This window comes from Silurus meridionalis, chromosome 4 (assembly GCF_014805685.1).
Source record: "Silurus meridionalis isolate SWU-2019-XX chromosome 4, ASM1480568v1, whole genome shotgun sequence".
NCBI classification, from domain to species: Eukaryota; Metazoa; Chordata; class Actinopteri; order Siluriformes; family Siluridae; genus Silurus; species Silurus meridionalis.
In genome coordinates this window covers 25,295,013-25,314,625 of record NC_060887.1, presented here as the reverse complement: position 1 = coordinate 25,314,625, position 19,613 = coordinate 25,295,013, and the positions used below count along the sequence as shown (strand labels likewise).

General features: G+C 36.5%; 1 protein-coding gene across 1 annotated transcript; it reads left to right on the top strand.

Annotated features, from left to right (window-relative positions):
- The first annotated feature begins 996 nt into the window (after positions 1-996).
- Positions 997-12,031, top strand: rragca (Ras-related GTP binding Ca). Its single transcript, XM_046848081.1, has 7 exons — positions 997-1,827; positions 2,905-3,108; positions 7,370-7,569; positions 9,060-9,174; positions 9,292-9,434; positions 9,644-9,792; positions 10,285-12,031. Exons 1-7 carry the CDS (start codon positions 1,651-1,653, stop codon positions 10,437-10,439), a joined length of 1,143 nt encoding a protein of 380 aa, XP_046704037.1. The 5' UTR covers positions 997-1,650; the 3' UTR covers positions 10,440-12,031.
- Positions 12,032-19,613: the final 7,582 nt, after the last annotated feature.

Genomic DNA, 19,613 nt, shown 5'->3' with positions numbered 1-19,613 from the left:
TTATCCACTCATTAATTAAAATGAGATATTTGACTTTGCAATATCTCTAATATGTCCAATCTTCATATTCACAAATATATATACTTCAGTAAAGTACAGATAAGCGAAAACGCTACTTATGTACAGTAACGAATTACATTTAACTCGTTACTGTCCACTGAATATGCATAATAGTTATAGATTATTGTTTTTAGTTATAGTTTTATAGTTTTTAGTCGTAACTACCGAGCAGCACCCTCTTGTGGTCAGCAATGGCAGCCATCGAACTTACTAAAAATCATAAAACTAAAAATCATACAAACAATAAACAGAGAAGATAAACATGTCGCCCATCCCACTTCTCCTCTTTGGCTCTCCACCTAGGTTTCCTCCTGGACCGCTGGTTTCTTCCGAAAAAATAAAATAAAATAAAAATAAAATAATAATAATAATAATTATATATATATATATATATATATATATATATATATATATATATATATATATATATATATTTATTTATTTATTTTTTTTTCAGGAAGAAAAAAAAATAATTTATTATAATATTTTATTATTATTTTTATTGGGTTTTTATATGTAATTTTTTATTTATATAAAAAATATATATAACATTTATATATAAAAAAATATAAAAAATAATAATATATAAGAAATTATAAAAAAAGATAGTAATAAATCAGCACAGGACATTTAACAGGCCTGAAAATACATTGTAACTGTGAACAATTCTATGTAATTGTGAATTTCTAGTTAAAAGTGGAGTACATTCAGGTGCTAATTAGCTCAATTCTACTCACTAACTTTTTCTGGTGATTTTTTTGGAAGCATGCACAACTCTAGAGCAGAGATCCCCAACCTGGCACTAGAGTACCTGCTCTTATCACAGCTGATTTCGATAATACGCTAATAATCTTATTAACAGGCCTGTCTGACCTGAGGTGGGTGTGTGTGTGTGTTAGAGCAAGTGGAAGCAGCTCTTATGGGTGCTAGTTTCTAACAAGGAAATCGTGCAGGACAGCGGGTTCTCCAACAGCAGGGTGGGAACCTGTGCTCTAGAGTAAAGAAGGAAAAATGCACAGGGTGTGATCACATAAAGCTGCAAGTGTTTAAAGTTGTTCACATTCTTGAAATATAGTGTTCAGGTGCCATGCATATATTTAACTGAACAACTAAACATTTTTAGACACGTTTATGCCTCATCAGAACGTCTTTCAGTTACATGTCTAAACTATTCCCATCCGGAAACTGAAAAACACAAGGTAGGTTTGTGAACCGCAGCATTTCCGCGTGCACGCCAGGGCAGTCAGGTGACTGTCAGGCACATGACTCTAGCGGTTCTCCCCGCATCTTTGGCCTCATTTGAAAACGGACAGCGGCCTCAGCAAATGACAGCGCACCTGCTCACCCGATTGTCCAATAAGCAAGCAGGAGGGGCGGGTCTAAAGTAATGCTTTCGCCTCAGAGAAACATTGGGGAAGACGAGGGGATCTAAACGACTTTGTTCTCTATTAATAGACCGGGAGGCATTTTCTAAGTGTTCATGCTGTACCGTATGTGTGCTAGATGTACGACAGGCGTGTGTTAAAGCACACGAGTGTAGAGTAAAGGGGTGGGGGATTTTTCGGGGAAGAAAGCGTCGTTTGGGTCAAGATGTCGATTCAGTACGAAGCGCTGGCGGATAGCTACGGGGTGGCTGACTCGTTCCCCAAAGATTTCGGCTATGGAGAAGAAGAGGCAGACATGGAGGACAGTCCAGCACCCTCGGACAGCAAGCCGAGGATACTGCTGATGGGCTTGCGAAGGAGCGGGAAGTCCTCCATTCAGAAGGTACGCGTAAAAATAAGCCTGGTCCGGGCTATTCCTCAAGGCTAACTCCTACCGCCACAGCTGGAGGTGTTCGTACAGAGGTTCTGTCCCAAATGCTCATCTGTTGTATCTGTAGTCCACTACGCTGGCTCTACACGCTATTATAAACGCGCGATGTAGTGTGCATGTGTAGTCTGTGAACAGGGATTTGGGATTCGGCCATACACACACAGTAGACTTGCAGAGTTAGCAAAGGTACTGTTTAGCCCGACAGCCAGCGATGATCTAAAATTGAGTTCAGCATTCGCGTGTCATTATATAGAACGTATAAAGTAATTTACCATACCACAATGAAGAACTAAACCCGTATTGATATGATTTCTGCGTTAGGTTAGTTGTTTCTACATTTGACGTCCTGAATGTGTCACTAACGCTATTAGTGGTATTACTTTCTAAAGAAATTATTAACAAGTAAGACTGTCTGATACATAAACAAAATCTATATTTTAATATTCACTATTCACATTTTCACTAAGCAGTATTCGAATATTCTGACATGATTAATATTGATTTCATGATTCTTCTTTCGGCTTCTTCCGTTAGGGGTCGCTACAGCGGATTATCAGTCTCCATACCTCTCTGTTCTCTACATCTGCCTTTTTCACACTAACTACCTGCATGTCTTACTTCACCACATCCATAAACCACCTCCTTCCTGGTGGTGCTCAGCATTCTCCTACAGATATTAATATTGTTATTATAAATAAATAGACCACTTTATTCCTCTCAGATGGAGATTCATGAAATTCTATATAATCTTAGTAGATAAAAAAAAATACATGTCTAAAGCCTTCTTGGATTCACAAATTTGGGTCTCCTGGGGAAAGTCCAAAACTCAGCCTTCCACCATACTTAATATCAATGCTCCCTGCTTTTGCACGGACACCTAGTCATTGTGTTAATGACTGTGACCCTTGAATTATTTAGTGTCGGAACCCAATGCACTAGTGAAAATTTAATTCCCAGTTTCTGTTAGCAATGCACATCATCGTTCCGCCCAGTACCCTTTACTGCAAATAACGATGTTCTTCTCCTCAGGTCGTGTTTCACAAGATGTCCCCCAACGAGACCCTTTTTCTGGAGAGCACGAATAAAATCTACAAGGATGATATCTCCAGCAGCTCTTTTGTCAACTTTCAGATCTGGGACTTTCCTGGTCAAGTCGACTTTTTTGACCCGACCTTTGATTATGAGATGATCTTCAGAGGAACTGGCGCATTGATATTTGTCATTGATGCACAGGTAAAGTGCATCAATGCACTTTAAACATGCACACTTTGCTCCGTAGGTGATAGTCAACTTCTTAATTTTCTTTCATCTTGCTTGCTGAATGTTTTGTGCATCACAATCGACATAATGCTCAGTCTTTAAGTTACCAGAGCTTGTGATGGCAAGTCAGTAGAAATGCATAAAAGCAGCAGAATGGAGAAAACACTATGCCATGTGAAATGCTTATTGCATTTGAAAGACGGTGAACCAGTTCAAAGTTGAATTTAAATGAACTTTGAGCACTGCCGCAAGGTGTGGAAATCATGCAGAGGGTTAGGGTTAGAGTCGGTTCAGATCAGTGTCGTCTGTAGGCAAAACACTGTTGCCTGCATAGAGGAAAAAATGGCTTTGCCTTAGGGACTTAGTCCCTTACTACCGTAATAATGTTCAAAACACATAGGTGTTGGTGAGAATAAATGAAAAGAAAAATCACAAATAAGAAATGTTCACATTCTAACATTTTTGTTTAGTTGATTGGAGACAATACAAACCTAATGGAAGTATCAGGTGTGGCTCCTGCTTGGTAGAAATGAAAAACCTGTAGTAGGCAAAATGGCCTCTTGTTTATACGTTTAAAGACCTCTGATGTAGAAAACTACCGTATTTTTCGGACTATAAGCCACTACTTTTTCCCCACGTTTTGAACCCCGCCGGCTTAAACAACGAAGCGGCTTATTTATGGATTTTTCCTGGGTTTTTCCCGGTTTCACAAACTTCAAGCCAAAAAACGGAACCCCATAACATTAGACCAATGAAATTACCGAACAGAAACGAAAAAACGCACCTCACCTGTGTTCTGAGCTGCACGGCATCGGGAGAAAAAACTTCCATCGGGTGATTTTTAAACGCACGACGATGCCAAAAGATAAACTCCCGAGAGAAATAGTTGTGAAAGGGAGGAGGAAGACAGTGAACAATGACTTTCTTGGTCTACTGCTGTTTAGATACAAGCCGTTGTAACGTGTTGAGTCAGGGTGAAGGGAGAGCTCGCTTCTGGCATGCTGTTCCCAAAATACCGCTATGCTCCTAAAGGAAACGCAACATATTTCACCCGTTACACCGTGTGTAACGTGTCTTTCGTTAAAGCCTGTGTAAAGTACATTAGTGTAGACACTAGGCTTATAGACAGGTGTGGCTTATTTATTTTAAAAATAAAAATATTTGTAAAATTCAGTGGGTGCGGCTTATATTTGGGTGCGCTTTAGAGTCCGGAAATTTCGGTACACCTTATACAACATTACAGTTGTTTAAACCGTAGCGGTACAAACGAACAACTTCCTAACAAAACAAATCCGTCATTAAACCTGATCTGGTTTGTTGAGTCTTAACTGGTGCTTATTTAGTCAGAAATTCACACTCTATATAAAGCCTGGGAATTTCAAGCTTTGATATATGAAGCTGGAACATGTGACATAGCCTCTGTGCCATTTTCTTCCTTTGAGCATGATGTTTTGCAACATATATTTGATGACTCAAGTCAAGCTCGAGAACATCATCTGATTAACTACTAGGTGCTGTATGTGCTGTACACATAAGCCCATGTTATTAATGCATGATTCACCCATTGTGTTTTTAACCTTATGAGAGAACTATGTTAACTATACGTACGATAAGGAAACTTTGAGATGATCTCGCGTAACGTGTTACTCATGTAATATTAAAAGATTCTGTGGTTCAGATGCAGTGCTCAATTGAACAGGTATCTTGAAACTGTAATGTGATTGTTGTTTTGTGTTGGTAAATGTTAAATAAGAATTTAACCGCTTGTTTGCTGACTAACTGCTTATAGAGAAAAGCAACAATATTATAAGATGGTTTATTGTAACGCTTCAATACATTGACACAATTATTTATTTCTTAAATCTAATTTTAAAATGTGCTACCGATTTGTGTGATTCGATCCTGAGTGGCTTTGCAGTTTGTCTGTAGAAATATTTTAAACCAAATGCTACTCTCAAGTCATTTCTGCTGCATTGGCCCTAAAGAATTCCCACAAATTGGTTATTAGGAATAGGTCAGCTTATTACTGCCTTTCATACAATGATGTTTATGGATAGGATTTTCCACTTTAACTTGACCAAACTCTGTGGTGTTAAAGATTATTTTATATTTATTTATTTATTTTTACTGTGAAGAGAGTCATGAGATCTTGAACTCTCCCCACGGCAATCATTAGTCGCACCCACAGAGACATAATACTTTTCTTATACTATAGAAAATCCACCTGTTCATGTAGTGTATCTAAGAAAAAAATTCTCAAAATACAGGATAATAATTGAAAAGTACTTAATGTTTGTGCCCTATAACATTGGCGTTAGAGCAGCTGCTATCGATTATTTTAGTAATCGAGTAATCTAACGATTATTCCATCGATTAATCAAGTAATCAGATTAGAAGTACTTTTTTTTTAAATAAAGAGCAATACTAAATAAGAGAGAACGTAAGACGGGTCTCTTGAAATGAACTAGTAATTTGTTTTTCTTTTAAAACATTTTTTATCTTTTTTGCTGAAATTGCATAAAAGAATATCTGGAAAAAATGAGAATAAAAATAAAACGCTATAAAAAATGCACTAAACCCATTTAGTGCATTTAACTGCCATATTACATCAAAATACAAATGCAAATACGTTCAAAAATTCCCTCTGGAGTGGCCGTGTAGAGTAGGTTATGGAAAAAATATTTGTTTAATGAAACTTATAATTGTTCTCACTCGTGCATTTATTTATTAAATCTCGCACAATATCGTGATGTGGTTTTCTTCACGCAATATATTTCCACGTGCTAAATCGGTGTATTTATCGCCAGCTTTTAAAATTTTGGAAACCTTGTCGTTTTCTTTGGCCTGAATCTTCTCTTTGCTGTTTTCTCCACGTTCCTCCATTTTTTTTTATTGATTTTTTTTTTCCATTCTGCAGCGTATTCTGTGTTTGTAAAGCAAGTGAAACTAAATAATAAAAAAAAGCAGAGTAGCAGGAAGAAGCAGTGCACTGAAAACTAGTTATACGTTTTACCTGCGGGCTTTTGCTGGCAGGAGCAGGAGGAAATATCCTATTTTTTGCGGGAGAGGGACAGTAATAATGGTTCGTGGGAAACACAGTGCTCTGTGTGTAGTTTAATGTAGTAAACGAAGCATTAAAATGATTGTGTCTCGTTGAATTTTTTGTAATGGAATTATTTGAGTAATCATTACAGCCCTAATTGGTAGATCGCTGTGTTACCTAAAGCAGGACTGTCTCGGTAATAGAATTTATTGTCCTTAACATAAACATTAGCGTTGGCTATAAAAAAATATTTAAATATATGATCTAAACATATTAAGATCTTTATACATATTTCCTTTTCCTGTAATAATTCAGATCTAAGTAAATTTGTAATGTGTATGTAGAATAATAATGTGCAAATAATGAAGCTTTACTAGTTTTTATAGTTGTAATATTACTAGTACTATTTCTACAACAGCGCAGTTACATTACTCAATTAAAAGGTGTGCGTTAGTGTTTGATCACAGTGCAGCTCTGACGGTAATACTGGCTATTACACAACATAAAACGTTACATTTTTTTTAATAAACGGTACAAGCTTAGTCACAGGTATTTTATCTGCTAGATGCCCCACATAAATACAAGGTTAATAAATACATTTGAAATATGTGGTGGTGTTTAACAAAGAAATATATTTCCTTCTAATAGTGACTTCCTATAGTGGTTATATTGTATGCATAACTGACGTGTTCGGTAGCGTTAAATAAAAACCACAACGAGCCACTCGTTAATAAATATAAAAAACATGTAATTGTTGGCAAATCGCTGCTATGAGGGGAAAAATAATATTCCACTTGAGGGTGTAAATGTATCACACCATCCCAGCTTGGATTAGTTTTATATAAAAGCATGGTCCTGCTTGTTTTATTCCTTACATACAAAATTGTGACTGGTGATCAGAGGACCAGGGTGATCCATCAAATCGTAAAATGGCCATGATTACAGAAAGCCCAAAGAGGTTACGAAACTATAAAAATGTGAAGCGATATACACACATCACTTTCTTTTTTTCTTTTTTTTTTGCTTATGCTTCCAATTCCATCTTTTAGAATGCCAAACTGGAAAAATGCATACATACATCATATGCTTTATTGTCACCCAGCTCTGACCACATTTTGTGTTCTTGTGAATCAAATAAACCGTACGTTTCAGGGAAGCGCTCTTGCTTTATATCTGTTTTCTCTCTTATAGGATGACTACATGGAGGCTCTTGGCAGACTCCACTTAACGGTATCTCGAGCCTATCGCGTCAACCCTGAAATCAACTTTGAAGTGTTCATCCATAAAGTTGACGGCCTATCCGACGACCACAAAATTGAGACACAGAGGGATATCCACCAGAGGGCTAATGATGACCTGGCTGATGCCAGCTTGGAGAAACTGCATCTTAGGTAAGCTTTTTTTTTTGTTGTTGTGTTTTCCTGGCTCGAATGCAGCGCATTTGTCTTTCTGCGAATTGTAAAATCCTAAGCAAATCAAGTGTCTTCACAAAAAGCATTACTGTTGCTTTTTCATCACCTTCTCCCCAGTTTCCAGTTGCCCTATGTGATGCTGGCTTTTGCAATATTAAGTTTATAAAAAATTTAATGCATGCTAAACAGTGCCGCTATTGCATAAATAGTGTATTGCAATAGAATTTGCTACTTTCATTGGGTCATAGGTTTGCACTGTGGTAAAAAAATAAAAGATGTTTTTCCAGAGATGCACAGTACAAAGTTTACGTAAACCAATAGCAAAATTCCAATAATGCTTTGCAGTTCTACTTGTAATATGATTTAAGAAAAGAGAAACTATTTGGTATGTTAAACAATGTAATGGATTAGTTGGTTTAGCAAATATCATATGCTAAACTTACATAAAGGTAACGAAGAACTTCTTTGGCTCGGGCATCACTGAGTGTAAGTCAGCAACAAAAAAGTGACAAGGACTTGAGAATATGTGCTCATGGCTTGTTTTTGGCCTTAAGGGGAGGAGTAGAACACTCTGATCAACAGTGCCACATTCCCCTTAGGCTCTCACCTAATGTGTTATGTCTACTTCAAATAAACTGTGTGTGTGTGTGTGTGTGTGTGTGTGTGTGTGTGTGTGTGTGTGTGTGTGCGTGCTCTCAAAGTGGAACTTTGGTAGAGCTGCTTAGACTCTGTAATCCCCCTGATAATCAGCAGGTCACCCCAATTACCTGTTTTTAAAATTCAGATTTTTAAATTTTAGCATTACTTTGAACTTATTTGTCAAATGCTATTTGTTGAAATATTTACAACAGTGTTTTTACTTTCATATTATTTCAGCTTTTACTTTTCTATTTCCTACAGTCATTATTATTAAATAGTATTTTTAAACTATTTTCTTTTTAATATTTTAAAATGTTTTCTTATCTTGGATTAATTCTAAATTAATTCTGTAATTCTGAATAATAATAATAATAAAATAAATAATACAAATAAATAATACACTTAATAGATAAATGATCTGCTTGCCATTTATTAATTACCGGTATTTGTAGTGGCTGAAATGTTTTCAGATTTTTTCAGATTTAGTAGAGAATATGTGCAAGTCATGACGTGTCTTTTGCTTTGTGTATAAACTTTTCTGTCTGTACGAGTTGAATGAGTTCATAGCCTAGCTGCATTAGCTATGATCAAACTTTTTTCACTTCACCTAGACATCTTTTGGAAAATAGCCATCTTTGTATTAGTTTTCATGGGGTTGTACGCTGGAACATGCATACCTTTTTTTAAAACAATAACGTCAATACAGTCATTGTAAAGGATAACTTGAGATGCAGTAGAATGCCACTTTAAAAGTGTTGGATGTTTACAATCTTATTTATATATCTTCTATAAAACCATATTCATGTTTTTATTTCTTTATTTTTGGCCAGCTTCTACTTGACAAGTATCTATGACCACTCTATATTTGAGGCGTTCAGTAAAGTGGTTCAGAAGCTCATCCCCCAGCTGCCCACCCTGGAGAACCTTCTCAACATTTTTATTTCTGTATGTACTGTATTGTTGTTCTTTATAAGCTTTTGAATTTTTTATTTTTTTTTGGTCGCAAATAAAACTTGAATTAGAAAATTTCGGTCTCCCTCTACACCTTTTCTGCTTTCCCAGAATTCAGGGATTGAAAAGGCTTTCCTGTTTGACGTGGTTAGTAAGATCTACATAGCCACAGACAGTTCACCAGTGGACATGCAGTCCTACGAGCTGTGCTGTGACATGATCGACGTGGTCATTGACGTGTCGTGCATTTATGGGTAAGTTTAATTCACAAAAGCATCATTTATACACTTGGTTTAAATATATGCATGTAGTGCACGTAGGTTCATCGATCCTATTATTTTTGATTCCACATTCTTGTTAATGTGCCTGTGATTTAATAATTCAGTTTCACGTTTAACTTGAATACTATATTTTTATATCTGGACATAGTGGTGTCTTACAAGTCTTTGATTTATCTGTACAGATTAAAGGAAGATGGCAGTGGAAGTGCATATGACAAGGAGTCAATGGCGATCATTAAACTCAATAACACCACTGTCCTCTACCTGAAAGAAGTCACAAAGTTTCTTGCGCTCGTCTGCATTCTTAGAGAAGAGAGTTTCGAGCGCAAAGGTTAATGTCTTTTTCTGCCCCTCATTTACCACTTTAATTAAGGTTTTCCAGTGGCATTAAATATTATTTTTAAATACTTTACATGATAGTGTTAGACTTCGGTCCTGGAAGATCACGGTCCTTTTGTAGTTTTCACACTTCCAGCATGCATTTGTTGAAGTGCAGGAAAATGTTTACTCTGCAGTGAAGTGCTTCTTTAGACTTGAACTCCTTTTTCCCTGCATTTAAACATTCTATACTTTATCTATTTATAATAAGAGCTATAATTAATTAATTGTAATCAATGACCATGGCCACATTTATTTTATAATTATAAAGCCAGAGACTTTGGCTAAAATCACCAATACTCCGGTTTATAAATGAATCATAAATTTTCCTGGTGATTTTTTGCTGGTCTTTGCTTGTGATATTGACTCTAAACAAATAGGTAGTGTTGTGTAAATAATTGTGGCGCATAGTATAACGTGTATTTTTCTTCTTGTTGCATTCTAGGCTTAATAGACTACAATTTCCACTGTTTCCGGAAAGCGATTCATGAAGTGTTTGAGGTTGGTCTGTCCACACCGAGGATGGGAGCCCAGGCAGCTGGAACGCCCTGCTTGATGAAGACAGTGGCACTGAATGGCACCCCCAGGAGCACCGTGTAGAGAATGCATAGATGTGAGGAGGAAAAGAATAGAGAGGAAGAGGGAGTCAGTAGAAAAAGACAAATAGACAATAAATGGGAGGCACACTGCCATGCCAACCATTCTGCCTGCTCCCAAAATGCCTTACACGCAGAGCAAAGGACTCTAAAGCCTCTGAAAGAAAACACAGAGCAGCGGGGTGGACGCTTGCAGCATAACGGGGTAAGCAATAGGACAGAAGGGAAGATGCACAGAGAGACGTTCTTTTTGTGTTATGAAGTGGCATTAACAAACTGGTTCAAATTTATTAATACTAGACCGCATTCAAATGACATGAAATGCAAGACGAGAGGAATGCAGTGTGGACCCTCTTTGCACAAAGCCTTTACACACTGACCGCTACCTGAGCAACAGAAGCTGAATGAACCCCCTGTACTGTTCTACTCCTGGCCTCATGAGCTGATTCTACAAAGCATCCAATTTAATTCCGTGGCAGAAAACGTGATGGTACTTGCTGTTGGGCACTGATTTGGAGAGCCCTAGCTGGCTGTATGTACACAGCAATGCTTATGGAGACTTGCCTGATGCAAGAACCTGCTTACAACATTTACTTAATCCTATTTCCTAAGCTGTTGATTATTTTCTAATGGTTTTCCAGGGAGCGTGAAAAGGGATAAGTGCATTGTAGCCTGTTTGCGTGTGACGAAGGAGGTGCGTGCGTGTGTATTTATGTATGTGCGTTCCTTTCCTGCCTGTTGAGGCTCACAGATGTGGTGACCTCACACACAGGGCTGCACAGTTGTAACAAAACAATAATTGTATTTTTTTAAAAAGTAATAATTAATTAAAAATAAACTGTTGCGATTGTCTTTGGTGAAACTCTGATGCTTTGTTGGAGAACAGTGATTGAGCTTTCACAGAGCACCCATAAAATGCATACTGCTCTCCATGAACTTCTAATAGCCAGCTGTATTCTAATCAAAGTGGAATCACCGTCTTTTGTGTTGAAACGAGTTGCAACACTATTATCTTTATTGTCATTATTGTTATTTGGTTTAGCTGTGCAGCCCTCATCTCTCACTCAATGTTACAAAAACAGGGAAACAATTGTACAGTTAAGCGGTAGGACACTGTGATCGCACTCACTTTTGTTTAATTGCTCGGTCTCAAGAGACACGGCACATCTCCTCACTCGGCGGTGGTTTCAATCAGAATGAATATTTGAATGAACTACATTCCGGTTGTTTGGTGTCAGTATCTTCTATCACTGACTTATTCACTTTCATTCTCACTTTTAAAAGAATTACCAGTATTTGGCATAAGAGAATTAAATCACATGGTTCCACGTTATAGCCGATTCTGTCACGCTCATTCCAGGCATGTCTGCTGACTCCATGTAACAGTTTTAGCTGAGTTGTAAGGGGGACGTGCGCTAACCCAATATAAACAAAATCAAAGAAGGAACAACCAAATCTCTCATTCTAATCTTACTAGAGAATTTCTCTAGACCTCTTGTGATTTCTTGCTTTTCAGATTGCATATGAGATTATATCTGGCTTATGTTCTGCTAAAAATGTTACCATTCACAAGAAATAAAACATGCACTGAAGTCATGCCTGTTCGTGTGCTCTAGCTACCTTTTCATATCGGAAGATCTCACGCAGCTTGGACAGACCGCTTGCATCTTGCAATACTAAGGCTTTTTAAGAAAGTCATGTCATTACCTTTAGAGTGAGTGTTGCCTAGTCAGATTCACAGCAACACTCTTTTTTTTTTTTTGGTTGTGGTTTAGATAATATTAATGATCGTGTAGAAATTATGGAAGAAATTCCACTATGCTGCTTAATCTTTATATTTTAGACAGAAGATTGATTATAGGGGCCATGAAGAAAACGCTGGTAGTCAGTGATTTATTTATTTCTGTATTTATTTTATTTAGTTGCAGCAGTGGAAATCACCACCCACCATTTATTAAAAGCTTTTCATTGTTAACCATGTATGACTAAAGTCACTCGATTTCAGTAGCTTTAAACCAAAAACAATTAGGTTATAAATATCAACTTGGACTTCTGAGAAAAATTCTCTCATAATAAAACTCTGATAACTGCTCAATAGAAAGATTAGTATGAAGGAGGTCCCAGGATTTAACATTTGAGAAACCCGCATTAAATATAATCCAGACACCAAGAAGAGCTTCACGAAAACAAGAACTGAGTACTAGTATGTGGTGTGGTGTAGAATTGAAACGCTTTTTGAATTGAATTGAAATCAGATGTTTAATATTAATGGGAAAATATTTGAGTAAATAAATGTAATGAACATGTGCACTGTTATGCATTGTTTCTATTAAACAGCAAATATTTAATTGCTTTTTTTTTTTTATTCTTTGTAAAAATGATTATAGTTTTCTGATGTAAGATCTTTAAAACGTATTTTAGATTAGAGAGAGTGGTGCATGTGTGGATTTCTTTTTTCCACTTTTTTTTTTTTCCTCCACTTTCTGTGTGTGAAGTGAAGTAGAATTAAATGTTCCCCTGACAGACTGGTTTTGCCGGGGATAGTTTCTGGGATTATCTGACCTAATATGCAGATCAGGATGGGCTGTGTAAGAGTCAGTGTGTGCATTAGGGGGGTTGCATAGGGAGACCAATGAGGTGATTACAGTAGGTTCTCGGAAGAACTTGGATTTTCTTCAATCTGGTGATTCAGAAATGCTGGTGATCAAATGCCACTGTGCTGCTCATGGGTATTGGAGATCTTTGACAAATAAGAAAGTGGAATTCATAATCCTTTTTATTTTTTTTGTGTGTGGTACAACTACAGATTTAATCTGAGCCTGAGAAATATGTTCTAACACTGCTTTCAAACCTTGGCAGGAGAAAATCCTCTTAAATGCAACATTCTCCAGCTAATAACATTAACAGGCTATGAATTAGCACACGTGTATTCCGCATTGTGTAACAGAATAGTTTGCATATTTTAATGTGAGCCATTTGGAACGTAAGATGCTGGAGAAGCCAATAAGCCTCGCAGCTATTGTCACGAGTCATTATGAAAAGTCGGCACGGCAGTTAAAATCCACTTCCACACAATTTAGGCGCAATGAAACAGTGACAGAATTTTTATCCACTTCATTAAGCTACTAATTTCTGGTAAATATTCAGCAATAGATCCTCTAAATGGCTTCCTGCTGCCCTCAAGTAGCATGCTGTTTCACTGCACATTGTCTCGCCTGCCTGCAGTATTGTTTACCTTCGAATGACTAATTTTCTTACTAAAGCATAGAAATAAACCAATTTAAATCAAATGGCATGGAGTTAGCTATATGAAGTGTTTATATATGTCGGCATGTCTCGGAGTCCTTGATGATTTATAGCCTATTTTTATGAACAGTTCTTTTTTTCGTGCTGTTTGGGGGTTGAGTTGGTCTCAGTTTGCAAAGTTACACAGTATATGCCTTGACATATATTTATCAGACTCTGCATTGGCTCCCGTGCAGCTCTGAGCTTTCTGACGACTAGATCATAGAAATATAACTTTTCACATATAAAAAATAACATAAAAAAAGCAGCCGAAACAAATGGAACCATTCATGAACAAATGAAGAATTTCTTATTTATTTGATTATTAATATTATCAGTTGTAGTGGTAGCATTAGTATTAAATGAAATTATAACCACAATTAAAACAATTACATTTTCAGTTTAAGTAGGAAATAAAATTAAATTGCTTTATTTAAAAAAAAAAAAGTCTAAAATTAGTAAAGGTTGCAATAATGTTTTTTTCTTTCTTTTTTTTTTAAAATATTTTTATTAAAGCTAAACTTAAAATAATTATGACAAATGAATTTCATTTAAACTAAGACTTTCTAATTAAACAGCATAATCCACTTTAATTGGTAGCTATTGTAGAAGAGTGAGCTTCCATGTCCACAGTTTACTCAGTAACTAAAGATTATTTCCCAGGTGCAAGCCTAGAATGAATGTCCAATCCAGAGCAGATCTCATAATTTCTGTTCCCTTTCTTCCGTCTGATACTGGAGGACCAATTACATGTGCTTGATCTTGATGTAAAATTCTGTATGAACATGAGAAGATTTGCTGCTGTTGAAGTCACACTGTTCCATATCCGGCTAATCTCCGAGCCTGGATTGTTTTTCAACACCATTTTATGAGTTGTGAGTAGATGTGGTGAGTATTCTATTTAGATTACTGCATTATTTAATGTATACAAATGTTGTTTTTTTCTTTTTTAAGTATAAGGGCTTACCTTGCAAAAAAAATCAGTAATTACCATAATTAGAATTAAGACATTTATCTGTGTTGTGGAGCTTTTTTGCTGTTTCAGGCTTTTTAAATTGATGCTCTTGAGTGATGTTTTGACACACTTTGAACACATTTTATTTAAATAGTACTGTATTGCACATTTTCATACTTTTCCCAACTGTAAACAGAAACTTAGTGAATAAAGGTAATGTGATGCTTTTAATGTGTTATTAAATATAAAAAATACAAATAAAAGACCACTTGCTGTAGCTATGGATTAAAGAAAATGTACAGATACAAGAGCAGATTTTGGGAAATAATGCTATTATGCATCACGACTCAGTACAGCTGAAGTTCACTTTGTACTCACTAGATGGAGCCAGTGCTCCGAGTTGGTTCTTGGTGAACGACTGTTTAGCCCAAGGATCTGTATGGACCCAGTGTGTGTTAGCAGACATGCAAATGAAATGTTAACATCACACAGTTGTACGGATTGGAGGGGGGAGCAGCATGATGTACAACTGTAATTTGGCTGAATAGCAGCCCTTGAAATTGCTTTGCTTTATCAAAACTGATGCCACACTTCCCATCCCCTCCACTGGCAGACACTAATGACCAATGGCTAATAAGTGAAAACATCCACAGCCTGTTCACTTTATTTATTTATTTTGTATTATATTTATTTATTTATTTATTATATAATTGTTTTATTTAAATACAAAACACTTTGAACAAAACTATTTTACTAGTGTTATAAATAAGATCCTGGGAGTAATTATTTTTATCTATTTATTATAATTTTTAATTTGTTTTTAATTATTTATTTATTAATTTATTTGAAGAAATTTTGCAGCTCTTAGATTCAGTTTAAGCTTTTTTAAAACCTGTGAGATTTTGGTCTCACAGAACATTTCATTTCTTTCTTCACAGGCTACTCCAGAATACCTGTATATTCTCATATATATATATATATATATATATATATATATATATATATATATATATATATATATATATATATATATATATATATGTGTGTGTATATATATATATATATATATATATGTGTGTGTGTGTATATATATATATATATATATATTCTCTATGAAATTATGCAATCCACTAATCATGTGGCAAATATATATAATCATGCATTTGCAGGTCAACTGCTGCAGATAATATTCACAAAAATGTAATTGGAAAATGTGTTTCTTTTTCAGAAAAGCTCTAAAAGATGTCAGTGACTTTAATTATGTATGACATGGTTGTTGGTTATGGGTGCAAATTTCATAGGATTTTCACACTCAGTAGTTTAGATTTTACAAAGAAAATCGTGAAGAAAAAAAAAGACGCATGAATGTGCTAATAAAGTGGACTGTGAGTGTACTTTACTCTCTGTTGTGTGTGTATATATAGGATGATGAGCTTTTTTTCAGGTCTTGTGTTTCTCCACATCAATACCTAGATTTTATTCCTTTTTATATTCTATCAAATTCTGGAAAATATTTCTGCCTATCATACTGACACTCGTAAAACTGCCATAACCAGGTCTAGCAGTGGCCATGATTCAGTCCTGTTTTAAACACTTTTAATGCTTCACTTCTCGGCCAGGGATACAGAACAGAAGCCACCCTGTATGTGTGACAGCAGGAAGACAAAAGGCAAGACAAGGAAGGAAGGACGGAAGGAAGAACAGGGGATAAACAGAAGGGTTAGAAAGTGAGAAAAAGCATGAGGAAAGGGGGAGGGAGAGAGTGGCAGCAGTCTCCTGTATTTTTGTGGGAGGGCATCAGAGCATGTCAAGGCAGGGCAGCCAGCCAGCAGTAAGCTAATGGGCAATGCACGAGCGGCTGTGACTAAAGTAGCAGCGACAGATGCCATTATCTCAGCCTCATGCAGATACAATGCACAGGACAGCACAGTCAGGCCCTTGGACCGGCTCAGCATCTGAACGAAGTGTGTGTGTGTGTGTGTGTGTGTGTGTGTGTGTGTGTGTGTGTGTGTGTGTGTGTGTGTGTGTGTGTGTGTGTTCCCCCATGCTTGTTTAAACTTAATGGAACACGATGGAGAAGCACTGGATAATCGCTAACACAAGGATGTCCTGTTCCCCTTGTCTGAACCCGTCCACATTCGGTGTCTCCAAGTGAAGCTGCCTGAGTGTGTGACTATGTATACCGACTCTAGTTCCAGCTAGAGGTGCAAGAATCTTCTCTTCTCTCATTGCCTATTCACAAGGATCATGAAAAACATATTGCAAGCTCTGTGCTCTCATCAGACTCAGGTTTAAAATATGCTGTTCTCGCTTCACTTCGGAGGTTTCTGGCCATAGATAGATGGTAAAAAAAGGGGGGTATGCAGTGTGTGTGAGAGTCCAGTGGGCTTAGACAGAACCTTAGTTGTTAGACAGTGTTTTTCTGGGTGTAACAAATGTGAAGCATGCTCGACGTGGTGCAGCCATGTGGGGCAGCACGATGTAGTTCAGGGATGGTTGTTGACAGTGGATTGTCACTCCTCAAGTCAGATGTGAAGCTGCCAAAGCTCTGAAGCGGGAGGTGGGGGCGGGAAAGAAGTGGCGTGTTCGTAAGTGTGTCTTTTCTTTTGTAATCTACATACTGTAATCTACATGTGTTTCCTTTTCAATTGACTATTTATACAATTATTTAAAATCTTACATTACTCTATATTTTGCTAGGTAAAATAGTCTTGATTAATGCTTGATTTTTCTATATGAGTTATTTGTAGCTGTATACGGAAAGTTTAAGGTTTAATACCACATGCTGTTTGTAATGTCATAAAGCTACAACTGAATAAGTGATTTATTATTAATTGGCTTAAAAGATTTAAAATCAGAATCTATTGAAAAGGTTCTAATCACTGAATAAAAACTTTCACAAAATTCTAATAAGGTTAGTCACAGCTTATGTCTAAAATGAAAGCCAAGGTCATTTGACCATGTTACAGAATGGCAAAACACAAACACTATAGTGGAAATGGCTAGAATTATTGGTGTAGGGGTTTGATTTATATGTACTTTTCAAGTTTCGAAATAATTGATTTGATTCTCACAGTTAATTCATCAGGTCTGTCTATTACATTTAGCACTTTCCCATGCTATAATGCTTTTTAAAAGGTACTACAGTTGATCCTACATCACTGCCACCTCATTCTTGAAACTGAAATTATATCACTTGACTTTTATTCTTATTACATCTAGGATTCAGATCCAGATTTGGCTGCAGTGGAGCTCCTTAATTGATAACATAACTTCTTTTGTTATAGAAGTATGCCTGTACAAGTTAAATATAAGATCTATTGAAAAGTAAACCAGAATGAAAAAAGGCAGGTTGCAATCATCCACATCCATGTGACTCTTTTCATTTGTGTGTGCCTCAGCACATGCACTGGGGTAAACAACAACTCTGTTTTGCTCTTGTTGTCTCCAAATAATAGCCAAGCATGTGTTTTCGTGTAAGTGTAGAATTCTCGTTTGCTTCAGCAACAAGTGGAGTGTTTGTGCTCCAGTCCTTTTAATCCCTAATTTTACAGATTGAAAAACATTTAGAAGTGTTGTAATGGCTGATCATTTCATAAAAATGTTTTATAATAAATTTAAAAAGTGTGTACTGTACATGTATTTTAGGGTTAGAAATGATTTTGACCACTAGGTGCAGCTACAGAGTGCTTTTTCCACCGAGAGCTCAGTCAGGAGAAAACACAAGCGCTAAGGTGATAAAGTAAAGCCTTATTCACACCAGCAGGTACAGTATATTGCTCAATAATCCACACAAAACAGCTGAACAGAATCTATTTGTTGCCCAGACTGCATTCAAGAAACCGTGTAAGCTGATGAACATGTAGATTTTACAAAGGAAAAAGAAGCAAACCTAGTTAGAGTTTTAAATAAATAACTATACAGTTGCCTAACACAAACATGGGAGTAATAAAGTAAAATGATGATTTTATTTTCACCTTCAAGATCCAGAAGAGCAATAAAGTCAATGTCTTTTAGCATGAGACAATGCTGAAGATCAACCAAAGTCCCATCGTTTAAAAAGAAAAAAAAAAGGACGCTTTAATTGATCAGTACAATATTGTAACTGTCTGATTTCATCCATCAGTCTGGACATGAGGAAATATTCTAAACTGGATTTGAGGAATAAATGTAAATAGATTGGTGCCAGTTCGCCATGCCATATTACGATGGCATAGCCACACTTTTTACAGTGGGGTGGCAATGGTTAAACCTAATGATTTTATTTGGGTAACAATCTAGGTCGAGGCACATTATTACTCACTACTCAAAAAAGTACACAATGAGGCTACCTCTATCTGAATAATTCTTAAGATTACATTATACATATTATATACCATCTTTTATATGCTAACATATTTCAGAGCAAAGCACTGGGATTTTCCTTGAGTTTCAGTAGCAGATGGTAAACAGTGACATGAGAAAAGTAAGTGAACCTTGTTGGGAAAAGAACTTGTCTTAAGAGACACAAAAATCGACCCTCAAGGGGAACATCCAGTTGCTAAGAAAGAATAAAAGCACACATCCCTCCCAAAACATGTAAACTTTTTAATGAGAAAAAATGTGTGCCATGACCGGTTTCATTCAGTGTCTGAAGATCATGAGCATGCACTTGCGTACAAAGCAAGTTAGAAATACAAAAATATCTTAAGCTGATTGCTGATCCTCAGACACTCGAGGAGAGAGTGCTGTTTCTGGAAAACGCAGATGTGCCTCTGGTGGCCATGAAAATAGATGGATCAGTACGTAGTGGTTTCCTGAGACTTTATTGCAAGGATAATCCAAGAAGTTAAGTACTGTCTATGCACCGACTCAGCAAATATGTTGTGGGTTGCTGGAGGAGTCAATTCTCTATCTCTTGAAACTGCAGTACAGACACTATGAATCTCACCTCGATCA

What these genes read in the sequence shown, in the direction of transcription:
- rragca (XM_046848081.1), top strand. Translation starts at nt 1,651, where the DNA reads ATGTCGATTCAGTACGAAGCGCTGGCGGATAGCTACGGGGTGGCTGAC. An exon ending in TTGGAGAAACTGCATCTTAG is followed by an intron (nt 7,570 to 9,059) that starts GTAAGCTTTTTT and finishes ATTTTTGGCCAG; the next exon opens with CTTCTACTTGACAAGTATCT. An exon ending in AGAGAGTTTCGAGCGCAAAG is followed by an intron (nt 9,793 to 10,284) that starts GTTAATGTCTTT and finishes GTTGCATTCTAG; the next exon opens with GCTTAATAGACTACAATTTC.